Source organism: Protopterus annectens, chromosome 11.part0, assembly GCF_019279795.1.
Source record: "Protopterus annectens isolate FY-2018-M chromosome 11.part0, PAN1.0, whole genome shotgun sequence".
In the NCBI taxonomy this organism is placed as follows: domain Eukaryota; kingdom Metazoa; phylum Chordata; order Ceratodontiformes; family Protopteridae; genus Protopterus; species Protopterus annectens.
The window spans coordinates 1,316,173,535-1,316,192,982 of NC_056745.1; the positions used below are offsets into that span (position 1 = coordinate 1,316,173,535).

Genomic DNA, 19,448 nt, shown 5'->3' on the forward strand with positions numbered 1-19,448 from the left:
TGTTTTGTTTTCGCTAGTTGGCGCGATGCGCAGCTCCACGCAAAGCCATTGCACTAGTTAAAGCAGTGCTAAGCTATGAGCAATTGTATTTAAATGTGCTTAATACTGGTAAACTTTGCTTAGCAGTGCTTCACATTGCTTAAGATACGTTACTTATGCATTCATCAGTATGCATAACCATTTCACCTTGTTATATATATATATATATATATATATATATATATATATATATATATATAAAATATCGTTCACTACTACATAGGCCATTTCAATGCTTTCTACTAAAATTTAAAAGATAAATGTCAGGAATTATTTTTCTATACAGATTTCCTACAGAAAATAGAAAGGGGAGTGGTGAGACTCGAACTGGGAATGCCTCCTCTTTGGCTCTACCACTACACTATTGCTATTTGGCTTAATTTGCATATACGTTTCTTATAGGTTCATAGGTTCATACTAGGCTATCTGCCCTAGGGCATTTATAAGACTAGCTAGAGTGTGTTTGGCTTTCGCCACCCATTTTAAATTAATTTTGCTATGCCCTTTTTCGAGGTTAGTATAATGTGCCTCTGTCTAACAGTGACACAGAAGTAATACCCGGGGTAAACCTACGATCCCCCATCCACTCATCAAGATTCCTCTTGAAGAGAGTCAATGAGGGACTCTGCCTAACCTGGACTGGGATTTTATTCCAGAGTGAAGGGAGCTTCTGGGTTATGAATCTGTCCCTCCAGCATATCCTATTTATTTCAATGCTGAGGTTCAAGTCTCTCGAGCGTGTAGCTCGATGGGATTTGGATTTTCTGAGGTGCAGCATGTCCATTAATTCCGGGTTGGACATGGCTTTATACGTCAGGCACAGATTGCCTCTGAGCAGGCAGTATGCCACTGAGTAGAGCTGGAGTTTCTTTAACCGGGCAGCATATGGCATCTGTTTGAGCCCTTTGATCCTCTTGGTGAGGTACTTTTGGGGTCTTTCCAGTTACTGCAGGTGTCTGGTAAGGTACATCCCAAAAGGGGCATTGTACTCAATTATGGGCCTGATGAGGGATGAGTAAAGAGGCACAATGACCTCCCCTGATCTAGATGTGAATCCCTTCATGATTAGGTGGGCTATCTAAAATGATTTTCTAACCACTTTGGCCACATGGCTGTCAAATGAGAGATTGCTATCAGCTTGGGTCCCCAGGTCCCTAATTACTTCTTCCATACTTAATGGATTACCACTTATGTGGTAATTTGTGGGCACTTTGTTTTTGCCAAAGGGGATGACTATACACTTTTTGGCGTTTAGCTTGAGGCCATGGCTCTGGCACCAGTTGTCTGTTTCTATGAGGCCCTTTTGGAGGATGCTTGTGTCGGCTGGAGAGTCGATTATGGCACCCAGTTTGCAGTCATCTGCGAACTTGGTCAGCCACAGTCCTTCCGTGTTGGCCTGTACCTCTGAGAAATATATACCGAACAAGAGAGGTCCCAGGACTGAGCCTTGTGGGACGCCACTTGTAACTGGTTTGGAGTCTGACATGGCTCCAGCAATTCTAACCATGTTGGTTCTGTCCTTGAGCCAGTTTGCAACCCATCTAGTGACATAGGGGGTTATATTTAAGCTGGTGAGCTTATCTATAATACCCGAGTGGGGTATTGTATCGAAGGCTTTTGCAAGGTCCAGGTAGGCTATGTGGACCACCTTCCCCTCGTCAATGGCCTTGGTGACTGTTTCAAAGAAATCGACCAGGTTTAAGAGGCAGGATCTGCCCTTAACAAAGCCGAACTGGGTAGGATCCAGTGTCTGTAGGTCCCCAATATCTTTATTTATAAGGTCCATGATGATCCTTTACATAGCTTTGCAGACCAAGCTAGTCAGGCTTATGGGGCAATAGTTTCCAGGATCCGTTGAGGCACCACCTTTGTGGAGTGGGACCACCGTTGCTGTACGCCACTCTTTGGGTACATATCCTGTAGTAAGGCTGAGATTGAACAGTAGTTTTATGTTTGGGTTTAGCTCTTCTTGGAGTTCATGTAGGACACAACCCGGGACACCGTCTGGTCCCATTGATGCTGTATTTTTTGCTTTGGAGAGGGCGGCTCTTTACCTGAGCATCTGAGATGTCAGTGGGGCAGCACTCTGCTGGGATAGATATTTGCCCTTTTGGTGGGGGGTGGGGGTTTGCACTGAACCTGTCAGCTAGGATGTTGGCAATGTCTGTGGGTTCGGTGTATTTTTTGTCATTTTGGACTAATTCTGAGCATATCTGGGAATTCCCACCCAGGTTCCTAACATAACTAAAGAAAGCCTTGTGATTATCCTTAGTGTCCTGTGCAATTTTTCTCTCAAAGCTGGCCTTAGACGATTTTATGAGTGCCCGTAGTTTTTTGCTAATACTGATCAGAGATGCCTTCCCACTTTGGGATTTTGCTCTATCATGCAGTAGCTTCCTCCTTCTATTGTATAGTTTGTTTATGTCTAGGGTCCACCAGACAGGACGTCTGCCTTTGGAGGATTGGGTCTTGGTTTTATTTGGGATTGCATGATCCATGCATTCCTGAAGGTGTTCATAGAATGCGTTTATAAAGGATTCTGCGGTCTGGGCCGTATTTTCCACAGGCCTGGGGGCTTTGAAGGATTCAACCTCGGTTTTGAGGAGTGTGAAATTTTCTTTAGAGAAGTTTTTCACTGTGGTTTTGTGGGCAGGGAGTGGGGTCGGGATGTGAATATCCAGTGAGATTAGTTTATGGTCTGATCTTACCAGTGTGGGATACACTTCTGGTCTGGAGCATAGAGTCCCCATGTTGGCGATGATCAGGTCCAGTATGTTTTTCCCTCTAGTGGGAGTGGTAACAAGTTGTTCCATAGCATTTGAGTTTATAAATTCTGGGAACCTTTGGGCTAGGGTGTTGGAGCTAGAGTAATGCTCCCAGTCTATGTTTGGGTAGTTGAAGTCGCCCAATATAATGATGTTTGGAGAGACCTTCATATTTTCCAGTGTTCTCAGGAAGGCCGAGTGGAGTTCCTGGGTTTGGGAGGGTGGTCTGTAGCAGGCTATAAACTGGAAGGCAGTTTTACCCACTGTTAGTTGCACATGGATAGTCTCTGATGCTTCGTGCTGTGCCACCAACCTGGAGGTGTGGGTATCTTTGACGAATATTGATACTCCCCCTCCTTTTGTGGTTCAGTCCAAGTTTTGGAAAAGCATGGTATGAGGTATAACCTGGTAGTGCTGGGGTGCTCTCAGGAGCCTTGAACCAGGTTTCTGTTACTGCACAGATATCGATGTTCTCCATGCTAAGGAGAGTTTCGAGTGCATGCATCTTGAGGTTTAGACTTCTGGCATTGAGTAGCACTACTCTTAGTTTCTTATCCCTTGTGATACCTATGGAGGTGGGTTTGTCTTTTGAGCCTTGCCTAAAAAAGGCACTATGGGGGTAGCAAGAGCCTTTGCCAATATCCAAAAGCCCAGGGGTGATAGGTGCAAGCCGTCCCTAGCGAAGCATCGTGACTTGTCGAGCATGTCATCCCAGGCTGACAGGCATTGGATCCCCTTTGAATGACACCAATACTTAAGCCAATTGTTGAAATTGATCATCTTGTCTTCATATTGTGGCATCATTCTTGGTGAGGGTAAGATGCTACTCAAGGTCAGGGTCATACCGGCCTGGGCTACATGCTCAGAGAGCTCCTCTATGTCTCTTTTCATGTAGTCCAGGGAGGTACTTCTCAGGTCATTCACACCAGCATGGACAATGACTGAGCCATATTTGTAGTTGCCTTGGAGTGACCTGAGTGCTTGTGTTATGTGGCGGATCCTAGCGCCTGACAGGCAGCTCACCGTGACCTTCTCCTTGTTCAGCCTGGTGAGCGGGACGTCAGTGTGCCTGACGATAGAATCACCTATTACAAGTGTATCAGGTGTGTTGTTTAGCCTTAAGGGCTGTGACTGTTCAGCACACTGGCTTTGTGAGCTATGTGTTGCACGTGTTTTGTTTTGGGGTAGCGGTTGCTTGGGTGTCTGCTTTGGAGGTCTCTGCTGCTTAGGCAGATTTTTATTTAGAGCCTCGGAGTATGTTTTTGTGTGTTTATGTGTTTGGTTTGCTATCGTGGTAGGTCTATGTGAGACTGGAATTGTAGTGAGTGTGGTTTCCTTTTCCTCCTGACTGGTTACGCCAGTACTGAGTTGAGAGAGCTTAGCCTCCAGTTTGGCTATATGGTTGCATCTCTCACATGTGTTGGAATTTGTTGGGAGGAGGACAGGGTTGTCTGTGTACATGAGGCAGTTGTAACATTGCCTCAAGATTCCCAGATTCACCAGCTGGACCGGAGAGGAGATTGACAACTGACCTTTGGACATGCTAGAATAGTATTGGGAATTCCTTTATAATTGAAAAAGGGCCAATGGGGAACAAGGTACTCAAGGGAGTTTGTGAGGGTGTAGTGCTTTTAATTTTTAGTGCTGACTTATATAATTGCTTTAGTGAGCAAGTGCCAGGTAACTTAAATGCAATGTGCTACAGGTAACTTAAATGCAAAATGACAAACAGTAACTTTCATTCAAGTGAAACAAGGAAATAAGTACAGTAAGCAATGCAGATGTCACTAGGGATCCACAGAAGCGCTGAAAAGCCGCGTTTTAGGTGGAATTAGCATTTCAGGGAAATAACAAGCAAACAAACAACAAGCATACAAACAAAGCTAGATTCAGCAGGCCTGGATCTAGTCTATGCTACAGCAAACAAGGTGTACCAATTTCAGTAAGAAACAGTTCAAATATGCAGGTACTATAAGCCTTTAACCAGAAATTCCCAGCTCAGAAGGGCAGAGTCCAGCCTCTCCTCCCACAAGAGTGCAGACCATGAACCTTTTTAATGTAAAATAACTGGCCTGAAGCCCAAGTGTTTAAACCAGAACTAATACACTTTTAGAATAACAGACACTGAGCCCTCAATCAGCAGTTCCCAACTTAGAAGGATGTAAGCTACCTGCCCTGCCACCACAGTGCAGGCCACAAACCTTCCTAATGTAAAACAACTGGTCTGAAGCCCAAGTGCTTAATCCAAAAGACTTAGAATGATAGCCACACTTTAATCAAGTTACTACCAATCAGTAATAAATACAGTTGAATACTTTAAAGAATGCCTGGATTAGTGCTCAAGTTATACAAACAAAGCTAGATTCAGCAGGCCTGGATCTAGTCTATGCTACAGCAAACAAGGTGTACCAATTTCAGTAAGAAGCAGTTCAAATATGCAGGCACTATAAGCCTTTAACCAGAAATTCCCAGCTCAGAAGGGCAGAGTCCAGCCTCTCCTCCCACAAGAGTGCAGACCACGAACCGTCTTAATGTAAAATAACTGGCCTGAAGCCCAAGTGCTTAAACCAGAATTAATACACTTTTAGAATAACAGACACTGAGCCCTCAATCAGCAGTTCCCAACTTAGAAGGATGTAAGCTACCTGTCCTGCCACTACAGTGCAGACCACAAACCTTCTTAATGTAAAACAACTGGTCTGAAGCCCAAGTGCTTAAACTAAAAGGCTTAGAATGAGTTACACCAAGCAGTAATAAATACAACTGAGTACTTTTAAGATGACACAAAAGCAAAATAAAGTAGGAAGAAACACAAATACAGTAAAAGCAGATACATTTTTTTTTTTTTTTTTTTTTTGAGTGAGCAAATGAGATCGGCCCAGGAGGAGTATCCAAGTGCAAATTTACAAGAGGGGCAGGCAGTTTCAAAGCCACCAAGATTAACACCAAGACAAAAACAGAGAGGGTGGGTGGGGACCTACTGAAGAAACAGTCACAATGTCCAGCTAGATATTGCTCAATGCAACACAAACAAATTACTTTAAATCGTGTATTATTTGATAAAAGTGCAGATAAAAATCTACTTAACTCCACTCATGTAGGTCTCAGTTGGCCAAAGCTCATAGTTTAAACAGAAAACAATTCACTGTACCACTTGTATAAGACAGAAACCGAATAACAATGAGGTAAACTACCCCCACTTATCACTGGCCATGCAGGTTTTTTAACAAGCCTTAACTGAAAATACCACTTGTATAAGAAAAAACTCTTCGATCTCTAAACTGCTAACTGTAGGTAAGCAATGGGCAAACCCACGCAAACACGGGCAAATACGGGCAGCTATATCGGGAATAATAAAAAAAAATGAAAGTTTTACATTTTATAATTGTACAGGGGTTTAGAATGTGGGGGAGTGTAGTGTTGGGTATGTACACATTTGAGCGGACTCGCTCATGTCAGTTGACATTTGCCGATTGAGGGACTTGCAGGGGCGTGGATTTTTGGACTGCTCGGCAGTCTGACACACCCCCTGCACTCGTGCACACTCCGTGTTAGCCTTAGAGTTGAGTCAGCGTGCCCTCATGAATATGCATGGCGCGCTGACATCTTCCTCTTAGGCTGCAGTTTCCGTGTAAGACTTATTTAGTCTTACACGGAGGATTAGTGAATCCTGGCTTATGACTCTGCAGTGTATGTGTGTGTGTGTGTGTGTGTGTGTGTGTGTGTGTGTGTGTGTGTGTGTGTGTGTGTTTTCTATTAATCAAACTCAGAAACCAGAATTTATTGTTCCCAGCAGGCTAGTGCATGTGAAATCAAACAAAGAGGAAGCATGGACTCTGTGGTTTCAGTCTACTTATGACTGTAGTCCTGACATTTCACTGTATAATTTGTATTGTGAATTTGAAAATAGTCAAGTTATCTTTCACAATGTGTAGTGTACAGAGGGCTATCAGGACTATGGCCGAAAACATAATGAACTGTGGAGTCCATGCTATGCAACAATTACAATTGTTGATCACCGTTGTGTAGTTTAAATAATGCAATGCCCCAAAACCACAAAGGAGACAGTATTTAATGTTGTCTGTTAATCTCTTCCACCTCCTTTAGTATAATCATCCCAGTTCCTGAAACACAGGTCATTTATGTGAGCCTTATACTCAAAGGCCATTTATTCAGGTGAAAGTATGCATCCCATTAACACTTAGAATAGAGTGAAGAAAGACAGTAGCGTTATTTATAATTCTGATATAAAATTCATGTCAAATTATTCTTAGCACAACTTCATTTGAGAGCATATTTGTATATGCTTCTTTTACTGTAGTAAATAATTAAAAAGGCAAAAATGCCCTGTTCAAGTCATTAAATGTCCCTCTGAACTGCCACCCAGCCTTCAGTATCCTTTGACGCTTCTGGAGAAAAGACAATCTATAGTTCAATAAAAGTGCTTTTACTGGACTTTACTGAATTGAATGCATGCACTTTGTACATATTTCCATTAATTATTTGGCTGTCATGTTCCCTATACTGAGGACATGTATTTATATTCCACTTCTGACACTGTTGTACATCAAGATGCCCTTGGTGTGCTCTCAAAGTACTATTCTTCAGATGAGATATTAAACTGAAGCATCATTTGTCTGATTTGATGGTATCAAGGATGAAAAATAAAGGTTCTGTATAATGTCCCAGTGAAAAAATGAAGAATTTCCCAAAGTCTATTACAGATTATGTGCAGTTCAGTATGGATTTCCATTAATAAGAACCACAGGCATAGTGAGATCTACCTAGCAATAAACTGTAATAATAATAATAATAATAATAATAATAATAATAATAATAATAAAAGGTGGCTCATTTGTTAGCTTTGGCACCTCATGTCATTTGGTTCTCCAGTTTCATTCTTGCCTAGGGTGGGACCTGTTGATTGGTTAGAAGGACAAAGTTAAAAGCTGGTGATGATTGAATGTTACGATTTGTGAATAGTTATTCTCACCTGACTGTCTACAGCCTCACACTGACTCTCTGCTCAACACTGGCACAGCTTATACTTTTATATGAATTTACGTCTTAGTCTTCAATTTTGCCTTGAGGCTCGGTTTCCTCTCACATCCCAAAGATGCTCCACAGCTGAAGTACAAATACTCTGAACTGCCCACAGTGTGTGCCAAGTATGAGTGAGTGTGTGTGAGAAAGTATGCATTTGTGTGCAGTGATGGGCTGATACCTTGCCCAGGATTATTTTCACTGCCTTAAACCCACTAAGAGCTGGGATTGTGCTCCTCTTTGACCCTGAACTTGATTAAGTGGATAATCAGGGAATAAATGAAGATGCAAAATGTGACCTAAAAGAAAACATCACAGCAAAAAAAAATAAAAATGTAAAATGACGTCTGTATGGGGAATGCAAGATACCAAATTATAACTCTGCCAACATATAGCTCTAGTTTCATACATTTATCAGTAACTGTAACTAATGGCAAACAAAATCAGATAAAAATACAAAATTTTTTAATTCCTATCGAATAATATTACAATGCCCATAATAATATCCCTTTCCCTAGTGCTCCACACTTTCTCATCCTTTTCATGCACTGTTACACCTCAGGACAAAATGTAAAGCTTCCTCACCCCACCGTATATCATACAATAGTGAATGAACTGATCACTTACAGTGAAACTACCGACAAAACTATGCAACCATAAACACCTCTGTACTCAACAGACTCAATTGACTTAAAAACTCAGATTTATTAAAAGTTTAGCTACTCTTTTAATAAATCAGAGTTTTTAAGTCAATTGGGTCTGTTGTTGAGTACAGAGGTGTTTATGATTATATAGTGAATGATCTGACCTTGAACTTGCTTTCAACTTTTTTGTGCCTGCAGCATTACATAGCTGTTCCTTCCAGTGACATAGTTAAAGCAAATGAGGACTACAGCCCTCCTAGTCTGCTCTCTGCTACAGCATCCCTTCTGCAGTGCAACTTTTAATGGCAAAAAGCAAACAAGAAAGGCCCGACGCAGTCAGTGTCAAATTTGTAAGGTGTACGTCAGACAAGGAAAGCTGCAATGCTAGAGAAGCAACTTTTACTAAGTGAAAGGAAAACTAAGCTGATTCTAAAAGCGACTAAGAAAGAGAAGATTCTAATGTACAGCCTAAGTTATTTTATGAAATAGTTTGTTGCATCACACTTCATGTCTCATACTTGGCTGGACCACACTTAAAGGGTAAGACATTGTCTTCCTTGTGCTCTTTTTTCTATATATATCTGTCTACACACACACACACACATATACATATATAAATATATATCTATATACATATATATATATATATATATATATACATATATATATATATATATATATATATATATATATAAATAAAACACACGCATATATTTATATATACACATATATCTTCTTCTTCTTCTTTCCGCGTTTCCCATTTAGGGGTTGCCACAGTGGATCACCTGTCTGCTCATGACTGACAGTGGAATTTTATGGTGTCAAGTTGCCAGCCCGATGCCCAACCTTCCACAGAAGGCACACACACACACACACACACACACACACACACACACACACACACACACACACACACACACACACACACACACACACACACACACATGTCTTTGGGATGTGGGAGGAAACCGGAGCATCCGGAGGAAACCCACGCGACCACAGGGAGGACATGCAGACTCCACACAGAAGGCACCCCAGCTTAGGATCAAACCAGAGAACCTCTTGTGTGTATATATATATATATAGATATAGATATATATATATATGTATATATATATATATATATATATATATACATACATTATATATGTATGAAAATTCATTTGTGCGAAGATTAGAAAGCAGACACCCACTTTCACGAAAGTCAGTTAACCGAATCATGTTTCAGTAGGGATAAGCAAATATATCGTTTTCCTCACTGTAGTACAATCTTGGAGTTAGTATATATAAGTAGTGGGGGTGTGGGGGGCACTGGGGGCCCTGCAAAAATGTATGCTATTTTCCCAAACACACCACTATACTAACTCTGAGATCACACTACAGTGAGGAAAAGGCTATATTTCCTTATACCCACTGTACTGTAAATCTAGGAGTTAATATATAGAATTAGTAAAGGTGTGTCCAGCAAAGTAGGATACAGTTTTGCAGGGGGGAGTAAGTCCCCTTCACCCCCCACACCCCCGCTACGTATATACACTAACTCTGAGATCGCACAACAGTGGGGAAAAGGATATATCTCCTTATCCCTATTGTAACGTGATTTGCTTAACTGACTTTTGTGAAAGTGTACTTTCAGTTAAGTGCACTTTCTTGGAAGTGGGTGTCTGCTTTCTAATCTTAGAAGAAATGAGTTTTTTGAAGATTAGACCTAGTCCTATATATATATATATATCTATATATATATATATATATATATATATATATATATATATATATATATATATATATATGTGGGTTTGTGTGTGTGTGTGTGTGTGTGTGTGTATGTGTGAATGCGCATAAATTTTATATATATATATATATATATATATATATATATATAAAAACACACACACACACACACACACACACGCACACACACACACACACACACACACACACACACACACACACTTAGACTAAATCTGAGAGTTGCATAAACTCAGAGATAAGAACTAAATGGGGGGAAAGCATGGCACTCTACTAATAGTATGCCTGAAATATGAAAGTAGTGTTTATCTGAATCCTTCCCACTGTATTTTTTTATGTCTGCATTATATTTCCTAGTTCAGAAAATGTAACCTGCTGCAATTCTTTTGTGGGGTGATGAAAGTGATGCACAAAATATCTCTTTAAGTTATATAGTAAAATGTCTGTATTATGCTTGTATGTTGCTATTTCTGAATATTTACTCTCAGGTTCTATTATTTTCAATATATTCACTTTATCGCCTGGTATTAGGTTTCATACTTCACTTTATTATTTATCATTTATTTTTCCATTTGCAGAATTATGGAAAATGTGCGTTGTAACAGCTTTGATGTAAAATATACAATTTAAGACGTATTGCTATGTCTTTATTGTATTGTGCAACAGGCATCATCAAAATTTGGAGTTAGGATTGCATAATAAATGTTTATGTAAGAAAATAACTGTGTTGTTCTTGGACTGTGTGTCTGCTGCCCCACTCTGGTGCAGTTTATAATTTCAAATGTAAGACTTTTGCCATAAAGGAGCTCTGTATTTATTCAGTTCCATATTATATCTCTTTAGGTTTTAGAGGCATTGTAGATGTGGCAACATTAAGAATTCATGATGTGATACATTTACTGTGCCAGAAAGCTGCATCAGCAGTTCTGTTTACCTACAGAGTTGTTTACCACTTTTTCTTCTTTACATTTAGGTTGTCATTACCAGGGAAGAGATTATATTGATGGACAAGTCTTTCCAGCCCGAAAAGGGACCTGCCAGGAGTGTAGATGTCAGGTGAGCTCGCTGTTGCTTTGATAAATGCAATGGATTCCTGACTAAATCCTTGCTGAGCTTTTAATCATTTAGCATTTGTTTCATGAAAGGTTGAGAAAAAAACACATTTAAGTTATACTTCTCGTAAGAAGTACAGTCATCAAAGAAACAAAAGGAGACTGGCTCAGATTAAACACGGAAAACTTAATAGCACACAGAGTGACAAGCATTATGCTTTCAGAAATGCTTCTTCAGGTTAAACACTGATCCCAACTATTACTTATTTAAATCATTAATTAACCAAGTTACATGGTATTCAACAATTTCTATTTAAAGCAGCACAACTACAGTTACATCTTCTCTGTAGAAGTTTTAAAACAGGTTCTAAACTAACTGCTCTGTTTAAACACAGTTGTATATTAAAGTTCATTAATCCATCTGTATGTTATGTTTTCTGCCCTCATCACTATGTCAGCACCTCATATTGATGTATGTATATTTTGTAAAACCATAAACTCCTAGGAGTGTCCATCTCCTTCAAATTCAATATGCTTAGACAAAGCATTCATCTGTACAGTTCTTCTAATATCTGATATATGTCTGCAAATTCTCTCTTTTAACTTACAATTGTTTTTTCCGACATAAAATGCTTTACAAGGCAGATCACATCCTTTGTATTGCTAGTTGCTGATACATTTATAAAATATTTCTTATTTGTTACTGGATGTTTAAAAAAATCTGTTGTGCATTTTTAATGAAGTTACAAAAAAAATATAACAAGGAAAGATACCCTTCTTTTTCCTGAGTATCAATTCCTGCAGAGTAATTTTTGTTCCTTATAACATAATTTGTTTGTCAAACTAGAAGCCTTTCTTTAACCAAAACAAGGCTTTTCTTCTCAATGATGTATATTATCTAATCGTCCTAATATATACCAGTGTCTGTTTATTTCCTTTATATACTGTGTATGGCTATTTTATGTCAGCCTATATCTCAGTGCTATTTTATTTTCAATTCTCTGTCTCTTTCTAATTCCTGTCTTTTTTCCATTTTCATAAGAACAGACTTAATTTTATTTCTTTCTTTAAAACATAAGAATATTGTGTATCTAAATTCTGTCATTTACAACCTCTCACATTAAGATCTATCATCAACTCATCCAGTTGAGTTTTCATAACTTCATCATCAGTATTTGATCATGCTCTCCTCAAAATCTGTCCATTTGAGATGTTTGAAAATATAAATGAGAGATGATTAGTATCCCTATGTATTAGTGTTCCTTTTCACTTCTTTCTTATATACAGAAGTTTCCAAAGAACCATCACGTTACTTGGTTAGATTAATGCCAAGAAAATCAATCGTTCTAGTAGAATAAATGACCTTAATTGTTTTTCCTTTTTCTAACTTCTTTCAACCTCTGTTGCTTCTTTGTTGTAGTAGTAAAGCAGCATTCTACAATACCAACAGGTAATCCAAAGGGTCTAAAGCCGTAGATATTGCAGAACGCTCCTTTACTACTACATCAAAGGAGCAACAGAGGTCAAAAAGGGTTAGAAAAAGGGAAAGACTGGGGCTATCAAACGTGGAGCAAGTTACGGAGCTAGTAGGTCAAATTGAGTACATAATGGTTTTAATTTGTCATCTTATAATTTCATGGATATGAAAAGTTTGGTGTTGAATAAAGACATGAATTTTGCTCCAATAATTTCTGGGAAATGTGACTCACATACTAACATGAGACTATTTACTAAATCATTAAATTTAAAACTTTTGTTTCTGTAAAGTACATCTGTTTATACAGAATACAAAATATCTAGTACTTTTATACCTTATAGTAACTCTATTGTACAAGTATTTTAAAAAAAAAACGTGAGCAAGGTTCACATGATTTATATCAATGGAAATTAAATCCATATTGTACAAAGTGCATATAAAGACCTTAACAAAACACAAGTGAATAACATTATTAGTAAAATGAGTACAGAAGTTTATGATATGCACATACAAGGGTTTTTAACACTTGAAGAATTGAATTTTTTTCATACACCACACCCTGTTATACCAATATACCATGGGATACTAAAAATCCACAAAGACTCTCAGAATCTACCCATGAGACCAATAGTTTCTGATAAAGGGTGGGTAACTGAACCCATTTTGAAATATCTTGAATGTAAACTGAAAGAGGTAATTCTCTAGATGTAACATCAAAGATAGCACTGACTTTTTCAAACAGTTGTCTGCTTGGGTTCAACAAACAAGTCATACTAGTTATTTAATTGTTACTTTTGATGTGTATTTTTTATTTACTTCAACTCCACATGATATTGGCTTAGACTTTTTAAGAATGTTTCTTACTATTTTTACTAGTCTGTGAGCAGTAGAAATGAATACTTTATGTGAATTACTTGATTTTGTTTTGTCTAATAAGTGGTTATGTATAAAAGTCTTTATTACTTGCAGGAAAAGGGCATAGCAATGGGTACACCAGTGGCAAACATAAATGCAAAATTGTACTAGCTCATTGGGAAGACAAATTCATATTTTCAGAAAAGAATGTTTTTAATAACAGAATATTATTTTATAAGAGATTTGTTGCTGCTGTTTTTTATCATTTTAGACTGACACGAGAATGAATTATTTATATGTTGGAATATATGACATCTAATGTGGATTTTAAAAAAAATTAAGATCTTTTATTCTGAAAGAAGTATTGATTTTCTGGATATTAATTTCACCAAGTCACATGATGGTTCTTTAGAAACTTCTGTATATAAGAAAGAAGTGAAAATGAACACTTTATTGCACAGGGAAGGTATGCATCCCTCATTTATATTTTCAGATGTTGGGAATGGACAGATGTTGAGGATAGCATTATTAAATATTGGTGATGAAATTATGAAAGCATAATTGGATGAGATAACAGATATTAATGTTAGAGATTACAAATGATAGATTTTAGATACACTTTAGTCTTATATTTGAAGGAAAGAAATAATACAAGTAATTCTGTTTTTATGAACATGGAGAAAAGACAGGAATTAGAATGAGACAGACAACAGAGACTTAAAAATAAAATAGTACCTTGACATATGCTGACATATAATAGGCATACACAATACATAAACTAAATAATAAATAGACATTGATATACATTATAATTAGATAACATACATTGCTCAGAAGAAAATCCTTGTGTTGGTTATATAAAGACTTCTAGTTTGAGTAACAAATTATGTTATAAGCAGGAAAGAATTAGCCATCAGGAATTGATCCTCTGAAGAAAGACGGTTATCTTCCCTTGTCATAATTCTTTTTTTTTTGTGAATTCACTAAAAGGTACAATGGACTTTTTTAAACATCCAGTAACAAATAAGAAACAATTTATAAATGTATCAGCAACTTGCAATACTAAGGATGTGGTCTACCTCACAACATGTTTTGGTTGATAAGCATTTAATTTTGGAAAAAATAATTGTCAGTTAAAAGACCGGATGTGCAGTCATATATCAGATATTAGAAGAAGCATACAGATGAATGCTTTATCTAAGCAAACTGAATTTGAAGGAGATGAACACTCCTTTGAGTTTATGGTTTCACAAATATGCATACATCAATACAAGGAGATTATATTGTCAAAAACACACAAAACATAGAATACAGATAGATGAATGAACTTCAAGCAGATATATTGCTGGATTTAAACAAAAGAGTTAGTTTAAAACTTGTTTTAAAACGTTTGCAGCAAAGATGTAAATGAAGTTGCGTCCCTTTAATTAAAACTTGTTGAATGCCATGTGACTCGGTTAATTAACTATAAGTAATTGTTGAGATCAGTATTTGAGCTGAAGAAACATTTGTGAAAACATAATGCTTGTCAGTATCTGTATACTATTAAATTTTCTGTGTTTTATCTGATCCAGTTTCATTTTATTGCTTTGATTCCGAATTGCAGTACCACAACTGATATTTTCTTGCTTGAGCCCCAATATTTACTCATCTTATATGAAGTATAGTCATGTGTTTAAGTGCAAGGAGAACTAAGTATCAAAGACACATATTGCTGATCTGTCCAACTTGTAGTTACATAAACTAATACCAAAGAATTGGCATGCAGCAGATAATGAATAAATTATCTGTGAGATTAAAAAATGTGCTTACCTACAAGGGGTACTGGTTTTGAATAAATGCCACTTTAGTCCTAGTAAAACCATAGCTTAATTTAATTAAAAAAAAAGTTTTAAGAAACTATAAAAAAAAAAAACTGCGATGGGACAAATACATTTCCCTAGGAACCTATCCTAACCAGTAGCTTTGTTCTTCCATGGCTCATATATTGCACATGTAATATTGTCACGTGTAAGGTGATTCTTTTTGTAATCTCTGTCTAACAGAATCCTCATGTATAAACATTAAATGTATTTTTAACTTCCTTGTCAACTGTTGCTGAGTCAAAGACTTGTCTTCCAGCAACATGTTATTACTGCTGTGGCTTATGTAAGAAGTGTAACACTTTTTTACTGTTTAAAAAGAATCTGTCATACTAGCAATATTTTCACCCATACTACAGTACAGTGTGCATTTCAGCATGGTCCTGTCCAAGCACTTAACCTATCTTGAACACTCAAGTGGTTCCTCACCAAATATACTGGCATATCAGCTCATTAAGTTAAACAGAGCATATGAAGGTCCTGCTTCTCTTCTCTGTCTTCTACCCACTCCTGTGTGGTGACTTATGTCTGGCTCGATAGCTATAAATGACCCAATCCTTTTTGACCTAATGCATGTCCACATACAACTGGTAGTAACACAAATACAAAATAAAGGGACCTAAATGTATCTGTAACATAAATAAACGTAGTTGGCATGGCGGGTATCATTCATTCACATCCCTTGCTTTTTGTAAATCAAAGCAGATCTCTCACTATTTTTAAATCTAATTTAGATGATTGGATCACAAACCAAAAATTAGCCCAGGCCTAGCCCCTTTATCCTTTATGTACAGGGGGATCAAGTTGTTGTATATACCAGTGGGAATGGAGTGGCTGGGCTCCAAATTGCTTAACTCAGCTGTTACCTAGTAGGAACTTATGAATCTATAAATCATTTAATAACAGTTCATATATTTATATGCTCTTTTCTTTAAGTTCTTGGCAATTTTCAATAATCATAATAAAAGTTTATATATTTATATGCTTTTTTCAATAATCATAAGTGGTTTGAGAGTTCTTGGTGTGGCTTGAGTGATAAATCACATATTTTCATTGCAGTCATCATTCAGAGGACTGGATGGGGCTTAGTTCTCTTTGTTTTCAAGGTGAATTTCTTGACATCCGTGTATCAAGCACATAGTATCCTAGTTATCTCAGTCTAAGTCATAATCTTTTATATTATAGCAGCTACAAAGTCAGTTTGTCTTTAGCAGGGGGAGTAAATATTCATGATTAACAACTTTATTAAGCCTTGTTCATACAAATTATATAACAGTGTCTGTCAATATAGTCAACACATGAGACAATTATATTTAAAGTCATGGATTTATTATTATGTAGCCCAGTAGCAACAATACATGTTATCAGTTTCTTCTCATACATTTCCATTGTTCAGTTAATATATGGGTTTCCTGATGCTTCCTGATTCCAGATGCTTTCCTAGGAATGTAGCATTAGGTATGCAATATGGCAATTATACAGTGAATGAAGATAATGTATTTAATTTTAGGAAACCATCAACATATATGCCTAATTTACATCCATTACTGGGGAGTTTTGAAAAAGCTTGTACAAATGATTTGTCTACGTTGTTTCAAAGGAGAAATAATAAGCTGAAACCTGAATTTTTCAATTTGACCAAAGAGGAGAAGTTAGCACTGAATGATTTACAACATTTATTTTTATTTTTATTTTTTTATTTTACATTTGTTAACCGGGGGTGTCTGACTGAGCCGAAAAGGCCCTTTTTCAGCAGAGGCCCGGGGAGAAAAGCTCCACAAAGAAAAATTACAGACACATTTAGTTATTTAGACAAAATCAGTATACACACAAATTACAAGAGACATGTTTTTACAGTGGTATGCGGCACAAACAGTTACAGTGGAGAGAACAATCAAAAAAGATATTAATTTTAAAAATAAAGGTAAGTAATAGATTTGTGGTGTACAGCTGAACTTTGGAATGTAGGTAGAATACATACATAGTACACAGGTACAGTACATACATTGTAGATTAGCCAGTGTTTGTGAGTAAGATTGAAAAACTATTATCAATTGCTCTAGATTTAGTATGCATATGTTATCCGCTTTCACTAGCCTGGGGAGCAATCATGGCACTGCCAACTTTGCTTGAGATGTTGCCTGATGAGGTCTTTAAAGGAGGCTTTGGATGATGTGTTTTGAATGCTAGTAGGGACAGAGTTCCATTTTTTAGCCACGGAACTACTATATAGTGTGTCTCCAAAGCTATTATAGCTGTTGGTGACTTCTAGTAGTAGTTTGCTTGATGATCTAAGAGGCCTTTTGGCTGAGTGATGTTGTACTAGGTTTTTGAGGGCAGGACACTTATTGGGGAGGTAATAGATAGAATGACAGAGGCAGAGCTGATTGTAGGTTAGGAGGTTGGGCAGTTCAAGCCAGGGGAGCTGTCTCAAAGCAGTACAGTGATGAGTTCTATATGAGCAATTTGCAGCAAAACGGGCAATTCTGTTATAGCAAGCTTCCATTTTGCTTAGTTCAGTTTTGTTGAGATTAGTCAGAATGGGAGATGCATACAGTAGGGTGGATAGAAGTTGGGAGCGAGCAATGGCTGATCTTGTGTTGTTGGTAAGAAATGGTTTGATACGGTAGAGTGACCCCAGTTTGGCATGTACTTTTTAATAGTTAAGTTCAGATGACTATCAAATTTTAGGTGGGAGTCTATGGTTATTCCCAATAGCTTAGCCTGTGCCACTGGAGCAATTGGAGTAGCATTTGTGGAGTAGATAGTGAATTGACTGTTAGTGTTTTTGTTAGAACTGGTTATAATCATAAGCTGAGTTTTCTTTGGATTGAGGATAAGTTGGGCTTTGGTAAGGTAGTTTTCAACGTCAGAGAATGCTAGTTGAGTTGTTTGCAGGAGGGTGGGAATGTTTTGTGCAGCACAGATTAAGGTAATGTCATCTGCATACTGAATTATAGATGCATGCTGTGTGGAGGTGTGGAGGTCATTTGTGAAGACTGTGAATAGTAGTGGTCCTAAGATAGAACCCTGTGGGACTCCTATAGTTATGGGCAGCTGAGGAGAGAGAGAATTTTCCCATTTCACAGCTTGGTACCTGTCAGTTAAGTAGCTTTGGAACCAGGTAAGAGTGGAATTAGATAGATGATATTGGTTTAGTTTGTTTAGCAGGATTTGGTGCGAGACTGTGTCAAATGCTTTGGACATATCCAAAAAAAGAGTTGACACTTGCAGGCCTTCATTTTTGAGACGGTTTACTGCATGTGTGAAGCAGAGGAGAGCTGTAGTGGTACTATGGGCAGGTCTGAAACCATGCTGAGTAGGTGACAGGATGTTGCTGTCTAGGAGATAGTTTAGCATCTGGGTATGGATGCATTTTTCTAGGATTTTGGCCAGGGGGGAGAGTAAAGCAATGGGTCTGTAGTTATTAAGTTCAGTGGAGGTCCCACCTTTATGTATGGGTGTAACATAGGATATTTTCCAGAGTTTGGGCACATAGTTTTCAACAACCGATCTGTTTATGAGAGTGGAGATTGGGATAGCAATATCATCTGCTGTGAGTTTCAAGAAATAGCTGGGGAGTAGGTCGGCTGCTGTTGATGAGGTTTTTAGTTTGGAGAGCATGCCTTTGATTGAAGTGGTGGAAACTGTTTTGAGGGTAAAGCTAGTATTAGAGTTATTTGTGTTGGGGGGGATAGTGAGGAAGGAACTGTCCTGTGATACTAAGGATAGAATTGAGTTCACAAAATGGGAGTTGAATTGTGTTTCGATGGGAACTTTAGTGTCAGGGGTGGTTGGTTTGGGGGTAGCCTTTTGGGTGGATTTTAGTAGCTGGTTTACATTTTGCCAAAATTTTTGTGGGTTGTGTTGGTATTTAGTTTGTAATGTTGTGTAGTAGGATTTTTTTGTCCAGCCTAATGCATTTTTTGCAAGGTTGAGCAGTTCTTGGTACTTAGTTAGGC

At 37.8% G+C, this 19,448-nt stretch overlaps 1 protein-coding gene across 1 annotated transcript in view; it reads left to right on the plus strand.

Annotated features, from left to right (window-relative positions):
• LOC122815830 (kielin cysteine rich BMP regulator) overlaps positions 1-19,448 on the plus strand; it is a 2,917,372-nt gene that overhangs the window by 2,077,140 nt on the left and 820,784 nt on the right. The window contains exon 35 of the mRNA XM_044088633.1: positions 11,214-11,296. Coding sequence (XP_043944568.1) covers positions 11,214-11,296 — 83 coding nt within the window. The remainder of the gene's footprint in view (positions 1-11,213; positions 11,297-19,448) is intronic.